Here is an 18,826-nt window from a genome sequence, read left to right as displayed (position 1 = left end):
CTCTCCTTCTCCCTGGTGCCACATTCCCCATGGCCTCAACCTGAATAAATTCAACTTTCACCGTCCACAAGACTGATCCAGTCTCAAAAAGTACGCAAGCACTGCCGGGCCGACAGGAGCAGCCGTGGGAACTGCGCCTTTGCGTTTTATACTGAAACAATGAAAGCAAAGACTAGAATGAGGGAACACAAGCAAAATGGTCTATCATTTTACTCAGGATTTAATAAATAACATAAGACATTTGTTACTTCACTCTCACAGAGATAGGTAGCTTTAAATGCGTGAACCTCCTTCCTAAACACAATGCCGGATATGAATCGACACCTTCGATCAAAACCAGTCGTCAAATTATGAGAGTCCGGAACAATAAAAGGGAACAAAGGATTTTTATGACTCTTTGTTTGGCAAAATATACTATAAGCTTTCCTTTGAAAAAATAAAACATATTGCACTTTCAGTGACATGAATGTGTTCTGTCAAATTACAACTCAATTGTTAGAAATTAGTAACATTTCTAAATAAAAAGGGAAAACAAATTGATTTACTCCTTTTGAGAAGAGATTTCTTTTTCAACTACAAGCATATGACTGCAGGTCACCAACATTCAGAGAACAATGAACAAAAGAAAAAAGCTACAATAAAACAGAAAACAAACAAAAACAAAAATGTTCAAAACTGTACCATGCACGGGGAGTGTTTCAAAGCAGTGTATCCTGGGTTACAATGGACGGAGCTCGAGAGAGCTGCTGCTGTGATGATTGGGGTAAACAGAGTAAGACTGGCGAGTGACCGTGCTAGCACTGACTGCTGGCAACGGCCGTGCCCAGTTTCCTGCTGCAAGAGTGGTGTGAACCCCAGAAAACTCTCCGTACACCCGAGCACGCTCCCGCTGCGACTGTGACCCCCTCCCGCCCCGGCCGCCGGGCTCACATCTCCCCATCAAAACGTCAGATGGCAAAATAGAAAGGCAGCTGTTTGCTCCCATCATCTAAAAGTGCATCTCCACACTCTTCCAGCAAAGTCCGTCAGCCCACCGCTATCTCTGCCAAGGCAGTGGGAGTGGGCTACAGAGACCAGTGCTTGGATCAGCACACGTGTGGGTTTCAATTACTTCTTTTTTCAGACTGTGTATGTTTGGTTGCATTTTTAAACTTTTTTTTTTTATATATCTTACTAGACACGACATTTCACCTCAGCTTTTAGAGAAGCCAAAGGAGTGCTAATTCACAGGGCTGGCCCTAAAGAAGGCCCATGACAGGTTGGTGGTAGCGATGCCTTTCCTCCTGATTCTCTTCGGTGTCACGTTGATTCCTAAACACCTACGGCCGCCCCCGTGTCTCACTGGCGCCATTTTCATTTCTCAAGGCCGGCGATGCAACTGTACCGGTTGCCATGGTTTCACTGCAACATAAGACAGTTTGTTGCGATTTAATTGCCTGCTTGTCACATTTCAGACACACATTGTGGCACACAGGACACACTAGACACGGATAAAACGGCAGTTTCATCTTTAGAAATGCATTAAGTCATCTGCTCCTTTTGCATTTGTGTTGATGAATAAAGGTGTTTAGGAAAATAAGTGAACTTACCTGAGAAGCAGCATCATCATGTCAGAAAATGGACAAATATAATTGCAAGGCCGATATTCAACAGCATTACCATAGCAACAAGGATGGAGTTAGGACCCTGCAAAATATGACATGATGATAAAGATCAGATATCACAAAAAAAAAGATCTTATTGAGAAACATTTGAATGAAAGAAGTAGGCAGTGAGTGATGCAGGAAGTCCTAAACCTGGAAAATGAGTAGGCACTCCTGCACCTCCAGTGCCCTCATCTCGAGATCAGTGGGTTTTTTGAATGGGTTTTTGGTTAGATGCCTGAAATAAAGTCTGTGGTTTTGTTTTACAACATTAAATATGTCAGTAAATAACCACTTGTTGATTTTGAAGCTTTAACGTATCTTAGAAAAGCAGTTGTTAAATAGCAGGAGTGGAATAACATCAACACAAATAACTGTAATTATTTCATTTTCTTGTACTTTGATGAGTACAATTTGAATGAGTATCTAAACCTATCGGCTATCCGATCACAAACAGGCCGATGAAAACACTGACATACGGACCAAAAAAACAACAGTCTGAAGCAGGCCCAGGTTTGGAGAGGTGACCGTGACCTCTGAGCAGAACAGAGCCGGAGTTGGGAGTAATTTAGACTGAAGAGTTGGAGGAACATAAACCCCATTGATTGAATGCCTGCTATTGCTAACTAATACTCTGAGCAGCGTTAGAGAAGAACACTTTGTACTTTTACTGAAGTATTATTTAAATACCAGTAGTTTTACTTGTAATTGAGAAATATTTCCGGAATGTAACTGTACTCGTACTTGAATACAGATTTGCAGTACTCTCTCCACCACTGCTAACTAGTAGCTAAATGAGACTATAGAGGTCACGCCAAACACACATGTAGGTTAACTTTTGTTTGCCACAGACTTTATTTTCTGCAATTATCCTAAATCCAATGGAAATATCCCATAGGCTTTTTGTCAAGGGAACCAGGGCGATGCTGACTTCCAGGTTAGCCTTAAATGTGTCACCCCTGCAGCACTCTATTAAAGGAATAGTTCTACATTTTGAGAAATATACTAATTCAATTTCTTGCCAACTTTAGATGATAAAACTTTACGACTCATGTCTTGAAGATGCAATATGTAAGAACTGGCCCCCTGTCAAAACAAATAGGGAGCAGTGTATCACCAGAGTAACTGCTAATTGCTGCTAAATGGCTACTAAATGGCTAGTTGCCATTAGCTAGTTAGCTCAGATAGCTGTGCAGCTAGCAGTCTGGACTGGTACAGTGAGCTTGGAGCACCAGGGCAGTGTTTGCCAATATAATACATAGAAGTCGAAACATCAAAACTGTTTGCACTGTTTTTTTTTTTTTTTTAATGTTTTAAATAAAAATCTTATATATTGCACCTTTAATAAAGCTACAGCCAGCAGATGGTTAAATTAGCTTAACACAAAGACTGGAAACAGGAGGGAGCCACCGGCCCAGGAATAAACAGATTTCCAAAAATGTCTCACTATTCCTTAAAAAACACTTTTCCAGTCCTAACACTGATACTTACTGTTTCTTCCATGTTTTCTGCAATCTCCATACTGGCTTTCTTTGTGTCTGCGAGGCTCTTTGGCTTTAGGGAATCCTGCTTCCTGAGTTTGTGGTCGCTTTTGCTCTCCCGTATGGAGGCTGGCTTAGGAGTGGGGGTACTAAAGGACCTAGGGGGTTGTGGGGGCATACGTGCCAGGGCCAGGGCACTAGGCTCTTCTTCTATATCCTCCTCAGGGTCAGGTGGTGGAGGGCCCTTTGTAGGGGGCTTGACATAGTAACTGTGGTACTCTGTGTGGAGCTCGCCATTGACTGGAACCGCAGGAGGCTGTGGAGGAGGAGGAGCAGACGCTGCGGTAGGCTGCTGAGTTTTCGCAGGTTTAGCTGGAGCCTCGACGTGCACATGAGAACTTTTAGGGCCGTCAGGGACGGACGGCCTCTCCTCTTTACTCAACTTTCTGTTAGGCCGCTCATCCTTGCTGGTCTTGTGACTTGACTTCTCTTCTTTGCTTATCTTACGGGAAGGTTTTTCCTCTTTGCTGGTCTTGCGGCTGGTGCTGTTGGCGACCTGACTTTTCTTCTTGCTGGACTGAGGCGAGGGGGGAGGCGTGGCTACAGGGCTGGTCACAGGGGAGTGGGGAGGAGTGGTGCCTTTGCGGTAAAAGTGGGGAGAATCTTTTGGGGACTTGTCCTTCTTTTCTACAGGAACCTCTTTAATCTCCACAGGCTCCTTTGACTGTTGTTTTATGTAGTCAGGCCCTGCAGAAGTGAGAGAGGTAACACACATTAACATAAATAATAATTTACAGATTGATGCATAAACTTCATTTCTTATTGGGTGGATAGAAAAGTCACCGCAAACATAGAGAGAAGCTAATTTTCTGTTTCAATATGCACATGGTGCATTATCGAGACATAACAGAGCCAATAATGCGTGGCGACAGATACGTGAGGAGGTTGGCCTGCTCATGAAGCAATAATGTTATGCATGCACTCCATATATTCCAAAGCTATTATTCTATCAGCGTTAGCTAAATATACATCTAACTTTCACATACAAATAGGTATAAGTACAGCTAAATTACAGTTTTCAAACAGTTAGCTAATTTGTTTGTTTGTTTGGCTATGCTAACTTCCTGTGGTACACAGTGCTGTCCGAAATCCACCAGAAAAATTAAATGTTTTCATTGCACTCAGGGCATATCAGGCATATTTCAGAAGGAAAAATAAAGAAGATTGATACCACTCTCGAGTTTACAAAACAGCTAAATATGAAGCTAACGCCAGCAGTCGGTTAGCTTAGCCTAACACCAAGATTGGAAATGGGGAAATGAGCTAAACAGCTAGCAGGGCTCTGTTCAAAGATAGCGAGGTCGGCCCACCAGAACCTCTTAAGATAACTTACATTAACAATTTAAATCTTGTTTAACCAGTCATTTAATACATCGTGTTAATTAGTGAACTTTGAGGTGCTGTTTTTTTGCTGGTGTTGGGTTTTTTTGTTACCTTTGGGCAATGCTAGGCTAACTGTTGCTAACTGTCTGCTGACTGTCATCTTGACTCTCAGCAAGACAGCAAATAAGCATTTTTCCTAACATTTTTAACAATTTCTCGAAAGGTTTTTGGAAATAGTTTTAAAAATGACCTTCTGGGCCTTTAAAAGATCACGATTTACCTTTCAGAGAACTGGCACAAACTGGAGCTGGCACCCTGAGAATACAACTCCAGCCAATAAGCAAATGCCCCATTATCTGAGGTTCAGATAGTTCAATGGTGACACAAGAGATCCGACCAAACCCTGAACAAATGCTATTCTGATATTTCTGCTCCAGCCACCGTCCATAAAGCCAGATTAGGAGAACAGAGCACTCTTAATTTGCTATCCATCCTGCCTAACCATGAGCTAGATTTAAACCAGAGCTGGCCCTAAGCTTAGTTGAACTTTCCCTTAAAATATTCATGAATCAACATTATATATGCAATCATCCTGCACAGGCTGAAGCAGACAGAGAGAAATAGACTGATTAATGCAGGGTCACAAGCACCATTTCATGAAGGAAGCCTCCTCTGCCGGCTCATCTTTATCATCAGTCATTCTCTTTTATCAGTGTGTTGTTTTCCTGGAAAAAGGCCCCTGTCACATCGATTCTCAGCAACAAACCAACAGGGCTTTACAGATAAAGAGAGCCGACCTTAAGCTGCTGTGATGCCTGTTTTTTTTTTTGTCTGGGGAAGCTCGTACTGTTTGCGACTTCCTTTTTCTCCATCAGCTTTTTATGTGCTGAGGTCCAAAGATGATAATAATACGACTAAATGCGCACTCCTCTTTTAACCATATATCATTTGAATTTTCATTATGAACATTAAGCACTCTAATGTATGAACAATAGGGCCTGAATCTGAATGTAAATGCCTTCCTGCATGTGAGAAAAATGACACTTTATCCGTCCCTTTGTTCTGTACTGAATTAATATTTATTAGAGACATCAGGCTCTTTGTTGGCCTGTTTTTTTTTTTCACTTCGCCTAAATTAGACGGTGTCAGAGTGACTAACACAGGGACAATGCTGCTTTGTTGGAAGTACATCAGATGGCATGAGCAGAGAAGGATCCCTCTGCATCCCATATAGCCGATTTGAAATAGAGAGAAAGAAATCTAGAAATTATAGACGATCGATTTTAAATCATATGAAGAATAAACATCTTAAACTATGAGCTGTTTGCCTTTTTTCACTCTAATTCACATCCACCAGATGCTACATACCCAGTCAGTATGTTTCATGTTGCTGTGCTCAGTATTGACTGGGTTATTGGGTTGGAAAACGGGTTAATCTCAGAGATCAATAAAAAGGATTTATGAGACGCCTGTAATATGCATGCCACCTATTACGTTTACACACCGTAATCTAATAAAAGAATTCATATCGAGCTCGATTTGACACTTGTCAGCTCTTGCAACCTCAAATCCAGAAGGGAACAAGTGTATCCAATCCCACATGAGCGTAAACGGCCTTATCGCAGAATCTTCTGGGCCTCGGTACTCATAAGCCCAAAGTATTTTTTGGCTGCGTGGCGTTCTTAATTTGGTTTCATAACCGCCACGACCAATAAGACCCACTACAAAGAGAGTAGGGGACATTTGAACATCTGCGGGGCTTAATATATCTGCCGAGCTTAATTTCACACCATAACTCAATAAGAGTTAGGGCTTCGTGGGCGGGCCTGAACAGTTTCGCTCTGTTTGGGGACAGATTCCTGCGAGGGGTTCCAGACATTTTCTGAATGGTTCTCTCAGCGCAAAAAAGACCCCCAGCCTCACACACACAAACACCACACCACACCCCTGAAGCCATGCATATGACTGAACATGCACATGCTTTTTTGTGTTTTAACACTAGAAGGCTGCCAAACAATCTTCTGGAAATTCTACTTTAAAGGTGCACTACGTAATGCCCCTTTAATTAATCCCACTGCTCGTGGTTGTTTGGAAGATATTTCAGCACGTGTAGATGTTGGATGTGCTCTACTAAGGAATCCTGACAGGTCAGCTAGAACATGTACTAGGACTCAATTACCCAAATGGCCGTGGTGTTTCTTTCATTTAGACAGTGATCAGCTGGGCTGAGGCTGCAGTCCTCCAGAGAGGGTCATTAAAATAGGCCGTGGTATCAGTCATGACCAAGACGAAAATACTCGGAATGAGCACAAATACAGATCTGGATAAAGGCGTGAAGGATATTTCTCTCTAAATTTAAAATGTGTCTCAAAATGTTTTATTCTTTATATGTAAAGCTTAACCGTAACATGTACGGTGTCTTTTTCTTCTGGCCTGATCATCGTCTCTTTGAGGATATTAGAACACAAGCTTTTGTTTAAGCTGCGGTTGCCAGTTCTGTTCATGTTAATCCACAGCACATTTTCTGCTCCAGTGCTCTCTTGGCAAAACACACGCGCTCACACACTTACACACACACACACACACACACACACATACACAGACACAAAATCATATACGCACACACAACAAACTGGATCGGCGGTTGAAGACCCAGCCTAACCCCTACTGACCTTAATATGAGATGAACAGCAGTAGCAAGAGAGGAGCTTTATGTATGCCTGTGCATGCACAGATATTTGTATATATGTAATGTATAGGGGGGGGGGGGGGCACAGTATGTGCTGTTATCACATCTGTTGCCAACGTGCATCATTGTGGGTTCAATGGAAGATTCCCTGACAGTATCTCATGATCTAATGTTCAAGGAGCACTACTATATGTAGAAAGAACAGATCTGTTTTATGCCTAAACAAACTAAGTAAAGAAACTCTCTTTGATTTCTCTGTATTATCACCTCATTAATATTGTAAATATTAAAATTCTGAGTGTGAATTTCCAAAACAACGTAGGGCCCCTTTAGAGGAACTAGTAGTAAAAGGCGTTTGCATCTTCCTTTGGTTATGATTTCATATACATTTGGACATTATGTATGTATTAGTCTGTTCTGTGGGTTGTGATCTCAGCATGCTCTCTACACTGTTATATTTACCATTTATGACTCAATTTGTAGCGTTTTAGATTGTCTCTTTCTTCCTCCTACTCACACTGGCAGATGGGCAGGGGGAGCTGTCATTGTTTGGATTACTTCCACTACTGTTACATAGACACTCTCTCTCTCTCTCTCTCTCTCTCACACACACACACACACACACACACACACACTTCCATTTGCGCCGAACACATGCAAATAAAGTGTACCCCATTGTCTGTGGCTGCTGGTTGAGTGTAATCAGTGTCATCCGGTGCTTTGTTGGTAATTTGCTGCCAAACAAAGCGGAACATGGAGGGTCTCGTGTTCATGTGAAATGACATGTGTTTGATGGAGACACACGTCATGCTTGAGGACACTGAATGAAACAGGACAAATCTAGAGTAGGGAACTGCAGCGAACACTACAGACTTCTCAAACACAAACTTTACATTTGACAAATCAGAATACAACTCTGATCAATTTGAATTCCCAAATTCAGGAGTGTACTTGAGTTTGACCTCTATCATTAAGGGATAACTCCACCAATTTTACACATTAAAGTGTGTTTACAGGTCTTGGTGAGTACTGCTGCATATGTGCAAAAAGTATTATAAAGCCTAAAGGAAAAATAAAGCACGGAATAAAAAGGCAATATCTCTGGTTCTGCTGTCCCAGGACTGCTTTTCAAAACATGGTGTCTACATTACCCACAATGCAACCTAGCCAGAGATTGACATCATTGGAGGGAATTTATCAGATTACATACAGCTTCCTCTGGAGCCACAAAAGGCTTAAAACTACTTTTTTCACATGTTGAGTAATACTCTCCAAGATCTGTAAACTCACTTTGATGTGTTAAATTGGTGGAGTTGCCCTCACAGTAATAAACTCACCCACTACTTGCTGTCACAGTAATAAACGTTACTTGGTGACTACAATTTCCACAAATGGGACACATAATAAAATGCTTTTGGTGTTTGTTGGGAAAAAGGTCAGATCAGCTGTATTTTAAAATACTTTATATGCTGTATCCTTGAAAGTCACAAGAAGTTGCTGCATGACTTTAAACTTCAGCTGAACTACTGTCTTGAAACTTACTCCATGACATCTGCTGCCATGAATATAAAGCAACACCTGCTCATGCCCGGTTCTCAGCCCTGACAGGTCCTGGCTTTTATGGTTCCACCTGGCCCAAGTGTACCTTGACTGGGTCAAACAGGGCGGGGAGGGATCCCTGCTGGGGGCCTCCCAACCTCCAACCCCCCACACTCCCCACCCTCAGTGACCGGCTGAAGGAAGGGACAGCTGCTCTGCGTCAGCCCTTGAGAGGGGCGAGTGCAGGGCCGAGCTCCCTCTCAGTGCATAAGGATTTCAGCTATGTCTCCATTAGACCCCAGTGAGCACCAAATATAGCCCAATTAACGTCACGACACAGGCCACGCCTAGCTAACCCTCGCTGCTCCCCCTCCAGGGTGCTGTATGTGAACCAATCATAAAGGTCAGGGTCCTGTTCCCTGTGACCCTCTCTTCCCTTTTGAAGTACACACTCCCAATCTGGGTGATAATCTGCTATGAGTCTGAAATGCCAATTACAAACAACAAGGGGTTTAGACCCCTGGTTGTTACCCTAGAGGAGTTATTAGAAGCTGAGGGACGGGGGTAAGTGAGAATATTTCCACTGTAGAGGTAGACATTGAGGAAGCAAAGCAGATTAGTTTGGGAAAGTTACACAAGTTCCTTTAAATGCTATAGGTAGTCAAATTGAGCAGCGTTGTCCCTCCGAACATTGAGATAGACAAGGTGATCTGAATTTCACATCCGCTTGGTATATTTCTTTAAAGTATGGTGGTCATTTTGCAAGAGAAGTGAAAATACGGGAAAGTGTTTACCCTCAAACATGATATAACCTGCTTAAGGACAAACCATGAACCAGCAACAAACCTTAAAGTAGGCAAGTCTTGATTACCCAAACTGCTACAAGACGAGGACTTTCATTAAGTAGAATTAAACTCAATCAATTGAAAATGAGGTCTGGCTATTTGCAGGTGCCTGTCTGGGCTTACCAGACACGCTTACGCAACCCAACGTCTAAACGCAGCAGCTCAGATGTCGCCCTGCGCTGCACATTATGACAACATCGTCCACTTTCTCATTCATGATCTGACTTATAAGGCAAGGACACTCTTCGCATACAGACTTGCGAACCAGGAGATCACCCGGCCTGCCAAGGATGACCGCTGTTTTCCACAACACAAACAAGCCGCAGGATGTCTCTGGCCCAGGCTGGCCATTTCTGTGGCTTAGTGGAGGGACATGCTTGAATGGGTCCCATTGTCAATCTATTTGTCACCCACTATTTTGTGGCGCCTTTTGGCAAGGGCCCAAGGTCGGCCAGCTCATAGGCCTAAATATATGACACGCAGTGAGAGAGGCAGGGTGGTATAGATCTTACACTATAAATAAAAATAAACAGAAAAGGTATGACATAGCACTTCTGAATATGCTACCATTTTAACAGAACATATCCATCCAAATGACGGATAAAGAACAATTTCAAATTAATTTAAAGTGAGAGTCTAAATTCTAACAAACCTATAAGTAAATACAGGCTAATTGGGTTAGTAGTCCTTATGCAAGAGAAATATATTTTACAAAAATGTAGATCTAATATATTAACAATGCAGGTTGTTTTCCCCATTATTTGTGTCAATTATATAGTGTTATGACAATATTTTCACCTTGTAATTGCTCATTACACTGGCATGAAGAGTTGATACAAGCTTGTTTCAAATGAGTGTCATATTAAAGGGGCACTATGTAGATTTTGGAGAATAAATTCAAACTCAGAATTTTTATATTTACAATATATACAATACAGAAATATGCATTTTTTCCATAACTGAATAAACAAGCTGTTCTCAGAGGAAAATAAGGTCCCCAGAACATTGTTTAGAGCTAGAAAGGTGGCAGGGTCCGCCAAATATAAACAAAGTAAAACAGTATGAACGTGTATGTGTTGTCCTTTAAGGTCAGTTTGTTTATTCAGTTTATTCAGTCATGAAAACAAGGAGAGTTTGTTTGATATATATATATATTTACTGAAGTTAGCATGCTAACCAGCTAGCCCATTCAGGTCCAAAGCTCTCCTGCTAGTGGTGTAGGCACCAACACTCCCCTGCTGCTCAGAGCTCACTGTCCAGACTGCTAGCTGCAAGGCTAACTGAGTTAACTAGCTACTGGCAGCTACAGTTAGCAGCAATTAGCGGTCACTCTGGTGATATGCTACTCCCTGTTTGTTTTGAGTATGAATTCGACAGGTGGCCAATTCTTATATACTGCACCTTTAAAATTAATGTTTTTAACATATGATAATGGATTTTTTAGTATTTGTCAATATATGTTTGTTCTGTAAGGGTGATGAATGCTTGGTTAACTGCTGCAAAGATTAAAAACTTGTCTAAATCTGCTCTCGGAAAATATCACAATTAACCAAGAAGTGAAAAAACACGGCAATGCTAATTTAAAAGCTCCATTTTGATTCATCTTTTTCTGACGTTGCCCTCTTCGTGCCCTCGTGTTCCACCACTGAACCGACGTGCATCACAAGCCCTTTGACAAATAAGGATTTGTCCCCTCACTATTTATGTAGTATTATATGTCCTCCATCGCCCTGTAAAACTCAGCTTACCTTGTAAATGAACTAAACAGAGTCGAGTCGACACCCTACGCCGCGAGCTGCTGTATAGTATGGCAGCGTGCCTGTTAAACCTCCAGGCGGGTGAAAAATGAGAACCGCTCGGTATTGGTAGCAGTAGGTGGTCTTGAGCACCACTCAAGCACAAGGTTGATATGATCTAAAATCTAAATTCTAAAAAAAAAAAAAAAAACACCTGAAGAAAAGAAGAAGAAAACATTTTGCTTTTCTCACTCTTTTTGGCAGAGTTTATTCCGAGCAGTGAAAACAGGCCTCTGAGAGCAAAGACAAGGCTTCCATCCAGAATACAGTACCCTGCTTCAAGCTGGCTCTGCTTTGTCTAAGCACAAACACAGTCCTCCATTGTGGTGTTAGAAGTCATCCTCAATACCACTAGTCTTCGATTACAGTCCTGGAACACCCAACCCTGTGCTTTTTGTGCACCCAAAACAAGCTCATTAGTGACTCTGACACAGCCCGTGTAAACAACTCTGAAACTGTGCAAACATCATTATTCATACAAAGTACCCAACCTCAGCAGTTACCCAGTTCCTAAAAACATGGTTTGAATGCTCGAGGATTGTGGAGCTAAAAAAGGGATAGTGGAGGTGAGGGGGGATTTTTAGAATAGCCTGGCTGGGTAGATGTCCCGCTGTTGAGGATCGACCACTCGTGTGTTAAAGCCCCCCTGCAGGCTCCTGCAACGCTTTTAGCAAGAAATTCATCTTCATCACTGGGTCAGTCATGTGTAAAATGTAGCCACTTGAAATAGTCAAAAGTACGGTATGTCATCAAGTGCACTGATGTCACATTGACTCTGTTTACATGAATAAAATATGGTTAAAAAGCTGTTATTTAGGGTGCTACTCAGCTGATTTTTTAACATGCATTGTCAATGTTTTTAAGAATTTCAATACGAAATATCCATCTCAATAAAGGATTTATAAACTTATTGCCAGAAGAGTACCTCGGATTTTTCTTTCTCATTCTGACCAGGAATGAGCACATTTCTTTTATACATACTCTCTCTACACCAGTCTTGCAAACGGTTGGCTAGGCAACGCACAGAGCAAACAGAGCCATGTGTCGCAAACTGCGGTAAAAACCCCAGCTGAGGGTCATATTCCGAATGTGCTGCGTCCATGTTGAACCCGAATAATATTGCAATATCCCACATGTCTCATTGGAAAAATGCTAATTCGGAATATCCAAAGAGAAAAGGCTGTTTACATGACCCATTTTAAAATACAGAATATTGTCATTTTTTGAATACTAGTGAAATATTAGTGTGCATGTAAAAATAGTCATTGATTTGACATTTGACCTCCCTAACCCCCCCCAGTGCACCTAAAGTCCAACTATTTTCTGTTCAGATGGTGGGAAAGCATCCCCAGCATGACACAGTAGGGAAACATATCTCTGCCAAGACGCCCACACTTTGCCACCAGGTAGGTGCTTTAAAATATCAGACATGTGTTGTGTATGAAGGCTTGTTGTTAAAGGTTACCTGGTTGGTAGAAGTTGGGGGAGAGCTCTCTAGCAACCGCCCTGGCAATTTCCGAGTCGTGCACAGCGGAGATGGCGGCCTGCTCTGCGGCCTCGCTTTTTGTCCTGGCATGGGCCGTTCTGTAAAAACACAAACAGAGACGAAAGGTAAAAAAAACACGAGATAAAGAGAAAACCACAAACACAAAATACTTCATGTTTTTCCATAATAACTCAATGGTATTGGTCATCGACACAACAGCTTCCTTCCACAATCTTTTTCCTCTTTCTTGTTCCTCTCTCTGACCCTCCACCCCTTTCTTTATTCTCCCTCTTTCTCCTCATCTTTGAGCTGTATCACTCGGCCCGTCCCTCTTGGCGATGACATAACACCTCCCCTTGTGCTTCTATCTCAAATCCAAATCCTGATTTTCCAAATGGAGCGCAGCCACAACCAAGCAAGACCTTAATCCAGTCTGGAGCACTGCACAGGGAAGCAGAGCCCAAAAGGCACACACACACACACGTAAACACACATATGATCATATCATATCATGTATAAAAAGCAGGTGGTGTAGTAAAGGCTTAGGTTTAAATCCCAATCAACAGCGAAACATTCTTCTGGTCTGACTGAGGAAGTATAATTTATGCATAAATTAAGAAAATAACACAATATAACCCCAAGGTATTTTCCAGTCCTCTCTGAAAAAACTGATCCTTTAATGACAACAAGACACCAAGTATGAGGAAACCTTGCATCCGATCTGCTGCTGATGTTTCAAAAACCAAAAGGCAGAAGAGTAATACGTTTTGGGATCAATGTGAGCTTAGCATTAGCACTGAGAGGTATTATGGGAGCATACTAGGGTTAGACAGACAGAGGCCGGGGGGTGACCTGCTTAACAAATCCCTTGAAAACTCTACCGAAAGACACTGTACATGTACACGTGCGAAAACAGATACTGAGGGAGGTACATGCACTGGCGAAGGAGGATGTTTTCCATCCTTTTCGCTCCCACCAGACTCCCTTCAAAAAAAGACCTAATTATGCAACAATATGAAATGCATCAACTAAAGCCAGTGGATTAGTCCCTTACTGTACGAACAGAAAGTGTGAGTGGAACCCTGACACAACACATGACAGTGCACTGTGGACCGCAAGGATCCAGATGGGCTGTCCAAGTATCACTGTAAGTATCGACAGCTGTGCCTTGTGCCCTGCTTAACCCCACTCATCCGTCCTCTACCCTTCCACCATTCTCTCTTTCAATCAATGCTCCTGTTTTTCTCGATCCTTCCTCAACACTCTATTGACGCCGCATCTCTTTACCCCCCCCCACGCATCCTTCCCTCCTCTCCACCCCTCCCTCGCTCTGTCTCTCTGTCAAGAGTGACCCCAACAGACAGATGTCTCTATTTCAGACTACTTCTCTGTCCTTGGACTCTGGGCTGTCCTGTTTTTGACGGGCTGGGGACAGTCAGATATTAAAATGCATGAGGAGCCATATGCTGGCAGGGGAGACGGGACTGTTTCCTCTCCAGAAATAAGTCCCCTGCATCACCAACAGACAGAAGACACACTCTTTACAGGCAGCACGGCCTCTGGAAACCACTGAGCAGCTGCAGATACAAATTCTGATTCAAGACATTTTTAACAGCATGACACACAATGCTCTGTTAACATGTAGGAATGTGACTGGTCTGAAGCTTCATGGTCTGATGTAAAAGCACTTCACTGTTAAAAACTGACATTAAAGCATTCCAGTTACATCACGCCACTGTCATATACACCTTCCACGTCCACTTGCCACACATGCTACCACAAGGACATACATGCGTCTATTTCTGAAATGTGTCAAATGTGCAGCCGAGTGAAAGGAGGCACGAATGTGTCACAAACGTATAGAGCATGCCCATGACATATCCTAAGGATCTTAACAGTTCCCTTTAGGTAGAGTTGGCATAAAGTCACGGGCAGACACAGGAAGCGACGCAGACAGGATGTCTGGTGGCGGGAGGTGACAGGCAGAGAATGATGGGAGTGTGATAGAGCAGTGGGACAAGAGGAGAGTGAAATGGAAGGCGAGGAAACACTGGCATGTGGAGCGGAGAGACGGCAGGGTTGGTTGGTTTACTCTGTGGCATCGATACGTTTAATCTTTTTGATGCTTTAACACCAAAACCTTCCACAATGCATGGACTTTGAAACCTGCAATTTTTTTTGTGCATTTAAGATTTCAAGATTTAATTTACTCATCATTATGCACAAGAGGCTATAAACACAAAAATGACATATCTCTTTAAAGCTAGGGTTGATAAGTAAGATAAAGCAGAGACAGACTTTTGTTCAGCAGCGAGCTAACCCATTAGCACAAAGCACACAGCCCCCGAACCAAAGAGGTAGTGAGCAGCGGAGACAGACTGTTGTTCAGCAGCTAGCTAATCCAGTAGCACAAAGCACACAGACCCTGAGCCAAAGAACGAGGGTTGCAGTAGCGACAGACTCTTGTTTAATGACTAACCCGGAAACGTTAGCACAAAGCACACACCCACAGCAGTGAGCAGTAACTGCCGGGCTGGGTAGCCTTTTTGGTCTGAGGAATGTTTGTGACGGCTATTTTGCTTGTGCTTGTTGGTGTTTAGCAGAGTTGCTTATATGTATTTATTTGACTTAAAAATCTAAGAGAGCTTGTGTAACACAGCGCACTCGCCGCTCACACATATCTCCCGAATGGCCGTCGAGAGCTACAGGGCAGTCAGTGAAGCTGTGCACGTTCATGCACTTGCTTGCTTTTGCTGGTTTCTTCAGTGTTAGCTGGCAACCCCAGCTTTGGCTGATATTGCAAATGCAGAAACAAAGCAACAATGTTTTGTTTGTGAACACCTGGCGAATGTAAGGACAATATTAATTTTCCTTTATGCTTCTGGGGCAAATATCTGGTGATTTAGCTGTTGATCATAAATTAAAAGCAGAAATATGCAAGCTCACAACTGACCTTTGAAAAAGTTTTAAGTTCCATAACTCGTCAGACAGTCTGTAGCCTCCCTACTTGAGGCCGATCTGCCTCTGAATATAAAGCAACACCTGTTCACGTCTAGTTCGGTGCTCTGCATGCGCTCCTGTCTGGTTAAGGGCTGAGGATGGGTCCAAGCAAATCAAGGTATTTGAATCCACAAAAGCACCTGCTGGCATGAATGCAAATGCCACACGAGCAAACATACACACAACAGTTTGCCAAAAATGTGGACAAAGTGTCGAAAGGAGCAAAGACTTTGAAAGCAATTCCCTTTGGACTGAAGCTCCACTCGAGAGATGATATTGATGGAGGTCCACGGTTGTTTCATTACTGTGACAAATGAATTGTGTGAAAAGTGTCGAGTCAGTTTGGCAAGCGGTGCGGCGGATGCTCACTCTCCGTTGTATGTGTGAGATAGAGGGTGAGGGTGAGAAAAGCACATCAAGAGAAAAATGTATGGAAATGAAAAAGAGAGACACAGAACTGGAGAGAGAGAGAGAGACAGAGAATGAGACAGATTGCCCCTCTAAAGACTCCTGGGTATTTAGAACTGCTGAGGTATGCATCTCAGCCCCCTCTAATTTTACCGGAGGGTTAAATTTCAAACCCCAGCTCCCATGCACCGCGGTGCATCCTCCCTTAAGGTTGGTCATACCTCGGCCTCCCGCAGAATACTGTATGTGTGTGCCTGTATTATGTGTGTGTGATTGCATGTCGTGTGTGCACATTCCCCTGAGTGAAGCTTCAGTCCATCACTCCCCAGGCTATGGCCTATTTGAGGAATCTCCCTCACATATGCTGACACAGATCTGTGCCCCCTCGTCTCTTGGTCCCCTCCACCCCGCCTTTGCTTCCTCCAACGCGCCACCCTCCCCTTCCCCTTTTCCGCATCTTCCTCCTCTCCATCACACTGACCCGTTCCCCCTCCCCGTCAGTCCAAGCTTGGTAACTGGAATGCTGACTGGTACAGTATATAATAAGATAGAAGATGAAGTCTTGACCTTGTCCATGGTAAACATCAGCACTTGACAATCTTCCTTTCTCTTCCTGTCTCTCTTTCATTGCCCACAACAATGAGAAAACTATTGCAATACAGCAAGAGTCGTATTTCAAGACCACGCTCCTTTTAGGATGTGATGCTCGAATCTGCGCATGAAAGGATATTATACATCAACAGCAATTACGGCCCTGTATCTTGCCCAAACAGTCCCCAGGTCCAAAGGAGCAACACAGAACATCACAGAAAGTCTGCACAAATTAGCACTTAGCTTGCCCTGCACATATCTCTTATATCCGTGCAGGCCCGCTATTGAATTCCCGGCTGGTGCTAATTCAGGATTACTCAAGCATGACTAACACCATTAGTGGTTTGCTAAAACCGACTCTGAAATTATTCAGGAATTATTCTTGGGCTGAGGTCTGGGCTCACATTACCAGGGGCTGCAGTGCACGATGGGGGGACAATGGCTACAGCAAATGAGGCTTTAAACGGGAGACGGAGTGGCTGTTATTACGAGATAAGCTAACTTTATCCTGAAGAGAGAGATCGTGGCGTATAATGAGAATATTTGGGCGAGGCCATGTACTGTACTTGAAGCCTTCCAGCTCTGGAACATCCTGGCTGATTTGGCAGACTGGGGCTCTGGGCTCATTCCTCTTCTTTCTCCTTCTCCGTGTTACTCTTTTCATTAAAAGTAGGGTTGGGATGTGCACGCTCAAAATAGAAGAACAGCATCTATCAGATCAGTTAGGCTTATTGAATGTTCCCCAGTCTTATGACTGACCCGGCAAAACAATAAGATATCTGAAAAAGGAATCTGAATGTTTTTCTTTACAAGCTTACAAGGTTTGTTCCACTTAACTCGACATTTCATGCAAACACAATTACACAGAGCACTGCAGCAGAATAACAACACAGTGATAACCACAGACACTTGAACAAATGAGTGGCAATCTGAAAAATATTGTATGTGGTAAACAGGTGAAAGATTAAGGAGGGGTACAGGGAAACAGGACAATGAGCGGGAAAAAATATGACTGTCAGGTGATGAAAAGGCCTGTCAGATTGTAGAAGAAAAGGACAAAGACGTGCTAATCATTAGCCTCTATCTAGAGAACCCCTGAAGGAAAACACAATGCATGGCACTGTATGAGATAGCTTTAAGGAACAGATGCTGTTCGGGTAATACACCCATATTTGTTTTATGCTGAGAGTTATCTTAGATAAGAAGTTTGATATCAATAACATGTTTGTATGCTAAATATAAAGGTACAGCCAGCAGGTTGTTAGCTTAGCTTTGCAGCCGATAAAGACTGGAAGCAGAAGCAAACAGCTAGCTTAACTCTCAAGCCAAGCACTTCTAATAGTCAATAATTAAAAAAAGTTATCTTGTTTGCACATCTTTAAACCAGTCACAATCATCTTGGGCAACACTAAACCCAGGAGTCAGCGATGGTGCCCCTGCAAAATAGTGTTGAGGGAAACTTGTTTTGCATGTGGGGAGGTGAGTATTTGTATTAAAATGGCCAGCAAAAGAAAAGGTAACAGCTGCTGTCTTATTAACGTTTGTGCCGTTAGCAACCAGGTTATTTTAGAGTAACTTGCCTTGCTAGCTTGGAGGTTGTTGTTTTACCACTGAAAAGAGTACATGCATACAGCAGAAGGCAGGAGGAAAAGCGCACCAAATGACATCTGCTAAAGTGGACAAGGAAGTAGCTAACTAACTTTGGACAGAGTCACGCTAGTAAGCTAGGGTTTTTTTAAAACAAGTCCCCATCCACTCCAGTTGTTTAGGAGAATGCCACAGTGCTGTTTTGCTGTGAAGCTCCAGAGATGTTTTGTGGACTACAAACAAACTTCCATCAGCATTGAGATGAGTAGATAATAACTGAATTTTCATTTTTGGTTGAACTTATCCTTTAAGTACTGCAGTCAATATAGACTTTGTATATGTGTTTGGCTTTCAGAAATGTGTGAAAACCAAACTATA

General features: G+C 42.8%; 1 protein-coding gene across 1 annotated transcript in view; it reads right to left on the bottom strand.

The window, feature by feature from the left end:
* Window positions 1-1,167: 1,167 nt before the first annotated feature.
* The window catches only part of jph1a (junctophilin 1a), a 35,840-nt gene continuing 18,181 nt past the window's right edge, over window positions 1,168-18,826 (bottom strand). Inside the window, exons 3-6 of the mRNA XM_073488610.1 lie at window positions 12,842-12,960; window positions 3,135-3,871; window positions 1,590-1,686; window positions 1,168-1,401 (exon numbers count right to left, since the gene is read on the bottom strand). Coding sequence (XP_073344711.1) covers window positions 1,606-1,686; window positions 3,135-3,871; window positions 12,842-12,960 — 937 coding nt within the window. The 3' untranslated portion in view covers window positions 1,168-1,401; window positions 1,590-1,605. The remainder of the gene's footprint in view (window positions 1,402-1,589; window positions 1,687-3,134; window positions 3,872-12,841; window positions 12,961-18,826) is intronic.

Source organism: Pagrus major, chromosome 19, assembly GCF_040436345.1.
Source record: "Pagrus major chromosome 19, Pma_NU_1.0".
In the NCBI taxonomy this organism is placed as follows: Eukaryota; Metazoa; Chordata; class Actinopteri; order Spariformes; family Sparidae; genus Pagrus; species Pagrus major.
This window is presented reverse-complemented; position numbering and strand designations above follow the sequence as displayed.